The sequence below is a fragment of the Fistularia commersonii genome, chromosome 1 (assembly GCF_037954325.1).
Source record: "Fistularia commersonii isolate RoL2024-O1a breed Wild chromosome 1, RoL_Fcom_v1.0, whole genome shotgun sequence".
Lineage (NCBI taxonomy): Eukaryota > Metazoa > Chordata > Actinopteri > Syngnathiformes > Fistulariidae > Fistularia > Fistularia commersonii.
The window spans coordinates 5,761,524-5,773,295 of NC_141284.1; the positions used below are offsets into that span (position 1 = coordinate 5,761,524).

At 48.6% G+C, this 11,772-nt stretch overlaps 1 protein-coding gene across 7 annotated transcripts; it reads left to right on the forward strand.

Annotated features, from left to right (window-relative positions):
- The first annotated feature begins 1,479 nt into the window (after positions 1–1,479).
- cherp (calcium homeostasis endoplasmic reticulum protein) lies at positions 1,480–11,430 on the forward strand. 7 transcript variants are annotated; one of them, XM_086145917.1, is made up of 20 exons: positions 1,480–1,626; positions 2,614–2,787; positions 4,162–4,200; positions 6,076–6,245; positions 6,315–6,467; positions 6,565–6,716; positions 6,916–7,027; positions 7,120–7,209; positions 7,300–7,495; positions 7,803–7,969; positions 8,496–8,750; positions 8,871–9,075; positions 9,168–9,415; positions 9,513–9,646; positions 9,734–9,820; positions 9,926–10,072; positions 10,151–10,264; positions 10,346–10,440; positions 10,535–10,720; positions 10,798–11,430. In XM_086145917.1, exons 1-20 carry the CDS (start codon positions 1,602–1,604, stop codon positions 10,833–10,835), a joined length of 2,787 nt encoding a protein of 928 aa, XP_086002043.1. In that variant the 5' UTR covers positions 1,480–1,601; the 3' UTR covers positions 10,836–11,430. The 7 variants fall into 7 exon arrangements, with proteins under 7 accessions (XP_086002043.1, XP_086002050.1, XP_086002059.1 ...); XM_086145924.1 differs by having other exon boundaries at positions 8,871–9,066; XM_086145933.1 differs by having other exon boundaries at positions 6,330–6,467.
- Positions 11,431–11,772: the final 342 nt, after the last annotated feature.

An 11,772-nucleotide genomic window follows, 5' to 3' on the forward strand; every position in this document is an offset into this window, starting at 1 on the left:
CGAGGAGCTTTGTCAATTGGATTTTCACATATATTTTGGTTATGTGAATTTGGATTCTTTCTTTATGACGGATGAGTAATAGATGGCTTTTACATCGGCAATTTCTCTTTTCATTAACTGCTTTCATCGTTCCTCCACAAAGGAGTGACTTCTTGTCTTCAAGGACAATGTTATTTCAGGATTTTCTGACTGATTTGTGAACTGCATTGACAGATTGTTTGTATTCTTCTGCAGATGAACACATAAGAATGTATACAAGTAATTGTTCTTTGAAGAAGACAATCATATCTTGAAATTGTAAGATGTTATACCTCTATGTTAATTTACTTTATCCTTGATTAACTTAACATGGTTTGTCTGACAATAAGACAGATGTTCTCGTAGGCCTTGATTTTTTGCCACGTATTCCCCCTTTCTTGGTTGAATGTAATCATACCCCTATCTTCATAGATATAATTGCTGCCTCAAAAATATTTTGCTCTTATACTGTAACTATGTCACAAAACATTATTGGATTGTTCTGATTGTGAGATTCTTGCTTGTATTTCCCACACTGTGCAGTGTTATGAAGGAAATTGAACTGTGATCTTCAAGGATAGTTTTGAAGAGCTGAACAAACAAACTTTAAAGGGAATCAAAAAATTCATGAAATAACATACTGGAACAAGATCCACACTTCTCTAGCTGTGTCTGGTTTTGATTTTCGCAGAATATAGGCATGTTGATATTTTTCAAGAATCTTTTTTTTTGACATGATAGTCTCCCCAGAAAGGAAAACATCCTTCAATGAAATGAAGTCACCCAAAATACTTTTCAGAGTCCTTGTGGTACTGTTTTACAGACCAAACAGACTCTTTTGACACATCTGGCGAGATTATTGTCTGATCGGACTTTGAAATAATGAAAACGCTTTTTTTTTCTTTACAAAACTCTTACTCTTACTTCCAACATTCGCAGGAAGTTTTACATTCCTAATTCCTTACAGAAATTATTTCAATATCAGGAGGTCATTCTTATAAATTCTGACAGCATTTGTACAACACAAGGACTTTTTTAAATTTTCAAGTAATACAACTAATTCTGGTCAAAATCTTCTCTTTCGTTCAGTTCAACTGAAGAAGCCTCTGGTGAAACGTCTTCAAGAGAAGAAATCAAGTCCAGTTGCTACAAGAAGAAGATTTTGACAAGAATTAACCCTGACCTGGATGACTGAGAACCTCTACAGACAAGTAATACTACATTCTTGTGGAAATACAGATTATATTTTAGTGCTATCATGATTTTATTATATACCTCTTCAGTCGGTAACGGGTCTATTTATAGACCAAACACGGTCACAAGAGCCTGTATGAGAACTACAATACTGATAAGAACTACAAAGCGCACATTAGCCTCCTCACCACTTGTGGCGCTGCAGGCAATTGGAGGGCTAATCTCGTGGCGCTGTTTCGAATGTAACACTACTTCCGGTGTGCTTTTACAGAAGCAATGGCCAGTCTTTTATCCCTACATTATAGATTGTTTTCTTAATAGCAGAGTGAGTTGAGTGATTTTGGACTATACATCAAAATACAGCGGGTTTGCTGTAAAGAAAATAAAAGATGGAGATCCCCAACCCGCCGGAAGGTGAGGCGCACGACGGCCAGCGACTGTGGGTTCATTGAACGTCTGCTAGTAGCCATGCTACCTTGTTAGCACTGCTCCTGCTACACAACACAGCTAGCATCGGCGCAAATAGCACTCCGAATGACGTTAAATATACAGTAGTCAGCGTCATCTAAGTGTTTGTTTTTCTGTATTTGAAACATTTTTGTTGGGTTAAAATTAACAATTGTCAACCAGTTTCTCGGATAACCACTTTTTACAGATAGCTAACTTTTACAGCTAACCTCAGTTGTATTGTTTTCACTATAAACTAATTTCAACCTCTTAGGTCGTTATTTAATGTGTTAATTTGAGCTATATTTGTAAAATACATTTATGGCTTATGAAAATTATAACAAAACAAAAAACAAGGGATGACTTCCTTTTGGGAACGTTTCTTGACAAGTTATTCTTGCCTCATCAATTCACCTGCATTCTGGGTTCACGAGCAAACATTTAGTTTAGTGGATTGACCCGAATTATCAAAATATAGACAGGAACAATTCAGCACAAAGTTAACTCAAATTGCTTGTAACTCCATTGTGAATGGAAAAACAAGTAATCACTTAGACGTATGGTATAAACAAGCTATTTAAGTTGCTCAAAAATTCTGCGCACCAGTATTTTCCAAATAATTGTGCACACTGAGCTATTCTCTCAAGAAAGACTAAACCTCACTTTTACTTTGTCAAATATTCAGGTTTTGGGTTGAGTGCTGAGGTAGTTAGAAATTAAATTCATTGTATTCAAAAATACAACTTGCCTAATAATTGTGCTTGCAGTGTGTTGAAGGGGAGTAGTGATCCAGATGCAGATATTCAGATTAAATGCGTTTTATTTATCGTGTTCTACAGACATAAAGGTATAAGTCCCTTTTAAGAACTCTGTTTCCAGTTTTAGTTAAAAAAAATGCACATGAAAAAACCTATACTTTAACTGTCTTCCCTCTTCTCCATATTCTGTGTACAGATCAGGAGCTGAGGAATGTGATTGACAAGCTGGCCCAGTTTGTCGCTCGCAATGGGCCAGAGTTTGAGAAGATGACGATGGAGAAGCAGAAGGACAACCCCAAGTTCTCCTTCCTCTTTGGTGGCGACTACTTCAGCTACTACAAGTGCAAGCTTGCCATGGAGCAACAGCAGCGTATGTAACCAGAGGGACAGTCTACCCCAAAAATGTTTGTGCGGTGTTCAGGTCAGCGGGTGAAATGAGAGTCATGGCCGCCATGAATTAAGTTGTCGGCACCTTCCCCGCTGTTTGAAACAAAGATATTTATCATGCAAAAGAAAAAAACAGAAAGCAGCAGTAAATATTTACAAAATCTCCAATTAACTTTATTCCTTGTTCCTAGTACAACTTTGATTGGGCTCACCAACACCACAGGAACAACCTAGCTGTAGGACTAGCTATTCCTTTTTGTTCATCACACACACACACACACACACACACACACACACACACACACACACACACACACACACACACACACCGCACCGCACCGCACCGCACTTAACCAAGCATGTCCTGGAGCCCATACACTGCTGAACTTCAGCAAACCTCCAGTTTGTCTTCTCACTGGAGTTGGCCATATTGGGTTTTTGGAGACGATATCAGTATTCGAGTGTGATTGTCGCATGTCATTCCTTCTTTACTGGGTACAGAAGTATAAATTGGATCTGAAACAAAAGTGATCGCCAAGCGGAAATTATCTTACTGGGGTGCATTTCAAACTTCACTGATGTTTGAATGACTGATGTGTGAGAACTTGACTTCCACACCTGATACTGCAAACATGTCGATTCAGCGTCAGAATCTAAAATTCTGGACGGACTTGCTGGACTCGGGCTCTGGAAATCAGGTTGGCTTCAAAACCTGCTTGGATTTAAAGCGCAGCGAAAATAACGAAAAGACGGTGAAATGTGGCGCCGCACGGATGGGCGTGGGTGTTTCAGACAATGCTACGTGGTTAGCTAGTCAGTCGTGGTTGGTGGATAACAGAGCGCAAATGTCAGCATGTTGTCACATTTTCAGCCAGACGGTTGTTTATGGCTGACCTGCGTTTTGACCCTGCAACCTTCTTTCAACTAAATCTGTAAACAACATCAGCATCTTGCTTTGGTGCGAGTATCGAGATCTGTGTGTTAAAGGACAGTTCCAGTGGTGCGAGATCCCCCTCTACTTTGGACGCTTCTAATATCAAAAACAGCAATACTGTTTCACCTTAACTCTACCTTTTCATCATCAATTTCCTGCGTCTTTATTCAGATTTACATCCTTTCAAAATAAACTCCTGCCTAAACAGGAAGTAGTAAAAAACAAGCCCACAAACACTTTACTTGGAAACCAACTTACGCGTTTCATCGAGGAAGAAAAAAATACACATCTGCAGGGTCAACGGCAAGCAGACCGGCGCTCGTTCAAACCCGCTGCCATCGCCGGGTGATAGCAGCTGCATGGATTTTTTTTTTTTTTCTGGGTCATGTGCCTCTGAATTAAAATGTGCTTTTCTCCACTCAGATCCCTCTACCCACGATGGGGAGGAGTATAAATCCGAAGGTATTTACATGGAACCAGACTCCGTTCGACAGATTTAAAAAAAGAAAACAACACTCAGTTGAAAATAAAAACCCGCTTTTATTGATTTTATTTTTTTGTTTGAGTTTATTTTTGCACACCCTTGCTGGACATAATGGCACCTGTGCTTCAGAGCTCAGTGGTTCATTTTTAGTTGCATCTCTCATGTGTTTTTTTTTTTCTCTTTTTTTTTTTTCTTGTCCTTCTTTGTGCTGAATTGTGATTTAATGCCTGATGGAAGATATCGCCGCTATATCTTCACGGCGGGGAGGGGCAGGGTATTAAATCATTCGAAATGCAATCTTCAAATCCCCAAAACCAAAGAAGATGATTGTTGAATATTTGTCAGACTTTTCGCTTTGTTCCGTGTTTTTTTTTTGACCTGGGGCGACACTACGAAATCTTTTCCCCAGGATCAACAGCTGGGAACTGATCAGTACTGGTTGGGTACAGTAGACGTGGCAAGTTCGTAGAGAAGTCTTTTCCCATATCAGTTGGGTGATGTGTGTTGATGACTGACCAACTGCAAACATGTCGCCAACAGCCAATGTATAAGAGGAGGCGGGACACAGGAAGTAGAGATGACAGGAATTAACGGGAATGGAACACAGCAAAGGGGGGAGGGGCCCGATCTGGACTTTACTAGGGGGAGGGCAGCTAGCTGTGCAGACAACAGCGCCAGCTAGCCGTTTGTTAACCGTCATGTTTGTACACCGTCTAAACCGTGGTTTTTGTTGTCATTGTTACACAAATGAGAGTTTGATGCGTTCTGTTGCGGAGCAGTCGGTCCAGCCAATCATGTAGTTTGTGATCCCTCGTTACGCACAAATGTATAGAGAAATCTGCTGAAACCAGCGGGTTTTGCGTAAACTCCCAAGACTTTTAATCATCGGTAACCACGGTAACAATCGTGTTGTGCGTCCCCTTACTTTTAAAGACATGCACAAAGGATGTACAAAGAAATGGACAAATGTGACCCGAAACCCCGAAAGGATAATTTTTGTTGTGATGACAGGATGAGGCCTGGAGATCATATTAGTTTCTGATAGATCATATAGATGGTGTTTGTTGCCGACATATTGTATTGGCTCCCAATAGCCTTATTGATCCTCAGTGTTTAGATTCAGACATGGAGGTTGAGATCACAGAAGGGAAGGAAGAAGTAGATCCAGCAGATTCTGAACTTTTATACAACCGGTGTACTTTGTCCATTATTCCAAGGACCTCATTGATGTACTAGCAGTTTCAGTGTTGTCACTGCAAAGCCTACTTTTACTGTGTGAAACAACAGAGACAGCCTGTTGATCGCCAGAATGGGAAGCAAGCAGTGAGATTACAAAACCAGGTTGAGGAAAGCAAAGCCCCCAAGCTACGAGAATCACAAAAGTCAGGGTGGCATCATCAGATTGAAAACACCCGTCATGATGGTTAAAAAACAACAACTTTAGTGCTTGCCTTTATTTCCAGTGTTGTTCGCGCCTCCTGCTCAGTTGAACTCGAATTAGTTTCAGCGTTTCTTCACGGCCACGCCCCCTGCCCCCCCTCCCCTCCCCCAGTTCATTTGCGGCACTAATCAGAGCTGCATGCCTTCAAATTCACTTCCAGGAAAAGTCATATCCGCTGTTTGCTGTGTTTGAGCGCCCCTCATCCTGGCGGACCTTTTTTAGAGGTTGCACTGGTATTAATTTTTTAAAAAAAAGAAAGGGTGAATGAACCAACAAAACAATTCTCTGCATCGTGTTCGATCCTAAGGTTCATCCTCTTTGAGCTTCAGCCCCCACGCCGCACAACAATCCCACCTCTTCTTTCCCCGCTACACTTAAACACCTCCCTGGCTGGTGTCCTCTCTCCCCACAGACCTGTACAACCCGGGCGGTAAGGACGTTGTTGATATCCCCCCGCCGCCAATGCCGATGTTGGCCCCGCCCCCGATCCCGCCGCCCGGTGCCCCGCCCATCGACGAACTCATCCAGCAGAGCCAGTGGAACCTGCAGCAGCAGGAGCAGCACATGCACACGCTACGACAGGTATGGCGAACGTCTCCCGACGCCGGGTGGGGCGAGAGAGCGGCTTGATGAGGGCTGTAACGTTGTCAGTGGCCTCCCACGCAGGAGCAGGTGACAGCGGCCATCACTCTGGCGGCGGAGCAGCAGATCCAGAAGCTGCTGGTGGAGACGCAGCTGGACATCACCGAGTTCGATAACCTGCTGCAGCCCATCATCGACACCTGCACCAAAGACGCCATATCTGTAAGTTGCCATGGCGGCACGCGTGTCCCCCCCCCCCAAGCTGGGACTTTTCTTTTTTTTTTTTTTTTTGCGTCACACCTCCTGTCTCCCCTTCCAGGCCGGCAAGAACTGGATGTTCAACAACGCCAAGACGCCGCAGCACTGCGAGCTGATGACGGCGCACCTGCGCAACCGCATCACTGCTGACGGAGCGCATTTTGAGCTCCGCCTGCACCTCATCTACCTAACTAATGATGTCCTCCATCACTGGTACACACACACACACACACACACACACACTATATCCAGGGAGCTTCCTGTCTTATAGTACCACTTAGGACTCGGGTTTCAGCCATTAACAAAGTTGGAACAGCTGCAGATTGTTTACACTTGGGGGGAGTTTTCCATCTGCTGTGAAGTTAGGTAACGGATGTGTTTGTTTGTGTGTGTGTGTGTGTGTCCCCTCCAGCCAGCGCAAGCAGCAGAAGGACCTGTTGGCGGCCCTGCAGAAAGTGGTGGTTCCCATCTACTGCACCAGCTTTCTGTCAGTGGAGGAGGAGAAGCAGCAGAAGATCACCAGGGTAAGAAGAGTAAAAAAAATAAAAAAAAGGGAGCGCTAATGTTATATATTTTTGTGAACTGAGTCACGAGGCCCCCCCCCCAACTCCTCCAGCTGCTGCAGCTCTGGGAGAAAAACGGCTACTTTGACGAGGAGACCATCCAGCAGCTGCAGAACCCGGCGCTGGGCCTGGGGCAGTATCAGGTGACCGCCGCGCAAACACTCGCTGTCAGCGCCGCCCTTTTTCCCTCCGAGCGAGTTTCCCCTGACCCGACTCCCTGCCCCATCCGTCAGGCGTCCCTGATCACAGAGTACGCTGCCGTGGTGCAGCCCATCCAGCTGGCCTTCCAGCAGCAGATCCAGTCCCTGAAGACCCAGCATGACGATTTCGTGGTCAGCCTCAAGCAGCAACCTCCGCCTGGCGCTGCTACGGCGCCGCTGCCCGTCCCTGCGGAGCCCGAGAAGCCCCCGCCCATGACCACGCAAGCAGGTGAGCGCAGTTACACACAGCCTTTGTAAAAAAGAAAAACTGGTGTTAGGAGATAACTGCAGAGACAATTTCGGCAGATGGCAACTTTTAATCTCAAGGTCGGTGCCATGGAAGATCTCCTGACCTGATGCGACGCAGGTATGAGTGAGGAAGTCGCCTATCTGGAATGGATGGTGACGTTCTGGGTTGATAGCTGATTGGAATGCTCCAGTTTTGGGTTCTACTCCTCGGTTATTGCAACATAACAAAATCATTGACATCAGAATTAAAACCTAGTGTGTGTGTGTGTTTGTTTGTGTGTGTGCAGCCGATGTGAAGCCGCCCCCAATGGCTGGCCCTCCTCCGGGTGATTTCGACGAGCCTCCATCCCGACCTCAGGACCCCGGCAACCCCAGCGGGCCCTCGGATATCCCCCCTGGCAAATCGGGGTGGTACGACCCGCAGCACATGGGACCCTGGAACCCCAACCAGCCGGTACTTCGTGTGTGTGTTGGTGTGTGTGTGTGTGTGAGATGGATGCTGCACGCATCGTTTTCCAGTGGTGATTATCCATGCAGGTGTGTCGGCATACAATTGCAGCTTGTAAAGACAGTTAGAGGTGTGTGTGCATATAAATAGCTGTGAGGGGGACAGCATAGTGTTTGTGTGTGTGTGTGTGTGTGTGCGTGTGTGCGCATTTGCAACAAGCTTCTATTTTAACAGCCCCTTATGAAGTCTCATGCTGCTATTTTTAGAAAAGTCGCTAATTTGCCCGAATGAAAGCGTGCAGGTCACCGAGACCCACAAGGCCTGAGTCGGTGCAACGAGCTGTTCTGATTGGACGTTAGGAACAGAGGCGCCGTGAATCCCTGGATTACTGGACGCAGAAAAGGGATTGAGATTCTGTCTACCATCACACTGCTGGTTTCTCCTGAGATTCTTATGTAGAAGACATCTTTTTTCCCCTGGGTGTGTGCGGTGTGTGTACACTCCCCCCTCATGGTGTAATCTCCCTCCCCAGCCCCCCTTCGACCCCAACCAGCCCCCCCCTCCCTGCCCTCCCTGGAACAGCCACGAAGGCATGTGGAACGAGCAGCGGGAGCCCGGTAACTGGAGTGGGGGCCCGCCCCGGGAGGGCGGCCCCTGGAGTGGTCCGGGCGGCTCAGACCCCGGCCCACCCTCATGGAACTCGTATGACCAGCAGCCGCCGTGGGGAAACCAGCCCGAACAGCCCCCCTGGGGCCAGAGGGAGCCACCGTTCCCTCCTCGCATGCAGGCAAGTCGCCATCCGACCCGGAACCCGTTCGATGGCACCATTTGAGCCGTACCAACCCCTGCCGCAGTCTCATTGTACATTTCTGTCACTTTATTATTTTTTTTTTCCCCCCGCACACAGAGACCCCCCCATTTCCGCGGGCCCTTCCCTCCTCACCAGCAGCCACCTCCCTTCAACCAGCCCCCACCGCCGCCGCACAACTTTGGACGCTTCCCGCCGCGCTTCATGCAGGACGACTTCCCCCCCAGGCACCACTATGACCGGCCCCCGTACCCCCCGCACCGCTTCGACTACGCCCAGGGGGAGTTCCCTGGAGGTGAGCGGGGTCGGTTCCGTTCTGTTCCCTTTATCACCTTCCCCCATGCCCCGGCCCTCGACCGCGCCTTGAACGTTTTTCTTTTCCTTTTTCCCCTCCAGACATGCCGGGCCCTCCTCCACACCACCACACCAATCAGAGGCTGCCTCCCCCCGGCATGGGGGGTGACCACCCCCCGTGGGGCGGGGGCCAGCACCCCCCGGAGTTCGGGCCGCCCCCCCACGGCTTCAACGGCCATTCGCCCCACGTCCGCCACAGGCAGCAGCATCCGGTCCAGGACGACCCCAGTCTGGTACCCAACGTCCCCTACTTCGACCTCCCGGCAGGTCTGATGGCCCCTCTGGTGAAAGTAAGGGAGACACACACACGACTAATCTTCTCTGACGTGCACGGGGAGATTAATGCCTGCGTGTGTGTGTGTGTGTCCCCGCCCGCTCTTTGCTCAGCTCGAGGACTATGACTACAAACCCCTGGACCCCAAAGACATCCGGCTGCCCCCTCCCATGCCCCCCAGCGACCGGCTGCTGGCGGCGGTGGAAGCGTTCTACAGCCCGCCGTCCCACGACCGCCCCCGCAACAGGTAAACACAATGTCAGAGCCCAAAGGAATTATGTGTGTGTGTGTGTGTGTGTGTGTGTTTATTCACCGCTAATCCGCCCCACCCCAGTGAAGGCTGGGAGCAGAACGGCCTGTACGAGTTCTTCAGGGCCAAGATGAGAGCCAGGAGGAAAAAGGGCCAAGAGAAACGCAACAGGTGAGCCTCTCCGGATCCTCCCCTACAGTTCCGTGTCATAGCTGTCGGTTCCTATCCCCAGTTCCGCGCCCACGTTTTTGTAAACCCTCTCCTTCACCCCCTCAGCGGGCGGGGAGGCAGCCGCTCCAGGAGTCGCTCCGGCAGCAGAGGGAGGTCATCCTCCCACTCGAGCTCCCGCTCCTCCAAGTCATCCAGGTCGCGCTCCCGCTCCTCTCGCTCCCGCAGCCGATCCCGCTCCTACTCCCGGTCCAGGTGCGTGAACCCACCCCGCCCCATCTCGTCCCTGTGAAGCCTTTTTTTTTTTTTTTTTTGAACACCGCTCCGTTGCAGGTCGAGGAGCCGGTCCAGGTCGTCCCGCAGTCGCTCGCACTCCAGATCCAGGTCCCGCTCCCGCTCGCCTTCCAAGAGGCGCCGCAGCCCCAAGTTACGGAGCTCCTCCCCGCCGTGAGTCCACCCCCCCACCCCCCACGGTGACACACCGTCTTCCCGCCACTGTAGTAACGCCAACTCATTGCTCGCTCGCAGCTCCACCTCAGCGCAAGGCGGCACATCCTCCAAACCGATCATGGATAACCGGCTTGGGGAGGAGAACAAGGGCCATCAGCTGCTCATGAAGATGGGTACGTTCTTCTTCTCTCCTCCGCCCTCGGAGCAAGGCGGGACACGCAGATCTCACACCCTCTGCTTTTCTTGCTCCATTCCCACCGCCCACAGGCTGGAGCGGCTCGGGGGGCCTGGGCGCCAAAGAGCAGGGCATCCAGGACCCCATCAAGGGGGGCGACATCAGGGACAAGTGGGACCAATACAAAGGCGTGGGGGTGTCACTGGATGACCCCTACGAGAACTACCGCAGGAACAAGAGCTACAACTTCGTGGCTCGCATGAAAGCGCGGGAAGAAGGTACGGCTCAACCCCCATGAGGTCTGTTGCTCAGCAGATGCAGAGACCAACGTCTGTCGTCTCCCTCTGTGTTTCAGTCAACCGGGAACCTCAGGAGGCGCCTCCCACTGACTGAATACGGCTGGATTGACACACCCCAACCCCCCTCCATCCCCATCCCAGAGCCACCTCAGAACCACAGGGGACCTTCTGGAAGTCCAGCGGGTGTGGATTTGTCTGGTGCCTGATGGGGCCCGCAGGTGGAGACGGGTCCAGCGAGGACCCATCTAGATTAGGATAATATTTCACCTCCAAGCAGCAGGATGGCCGCCCCTACCCTTCCACCCCAAGATTATCAAGATCTCCGAAACCTCTCATCTTCAGCCGAACGCCTCCATTAAACCACCCAAAATGTTGTTTTAGTGTCAAACCATAATGTGCAGCTCAGCAGCCATCTTGTCTTTCCATAACCCCCCCGCAACCTCACCGGTATTTACTGCTCAGTTTGTAAGTAGATTCAACTGTTTCCACGGCGATGCGTCACCGCCGAAAACCACAGCGAGGCGGTGGCAGCCTCTGACTCCTTTGTTTTTTCATTGTCGTGGTTCCTGGTAGATTAGTACTAAAAATATGACAAATATTTTAATGTCATCATGCCCCTTTTTTGTTTTCAGTCCCCGCAATCAAAATTGTTGTTGAATCAAGCAAAATAAACCAAACTCACAAAAGTACCTCCGTGGGATTTATGTGTCAGTGCCGTCACGATGCGTTTGAATAATGGCGTGGCGATATATATACTTTTTTTTTTTCCAAAAACGGTCAACGCATCAGTCCTGTCCAAAGAAGAAACCGGAAATCGGGAACTCTCTTAGCCACTCCCACCTGGAGCATTTTTTTTTCCGCCAAAATGTGGGGTTTTAGAATTTAACCATCGAGAGCAAATAAAAATGGTGTAGAAACGCATTTTATTTTCTTTAATCATATATTTCCTCTAAATATATGAAAAAAAACCCGAATTATTCTGAGATCTTTTATTGTGAAATCAAACCGGAAGTAGCATCGCCCGGCCGTCC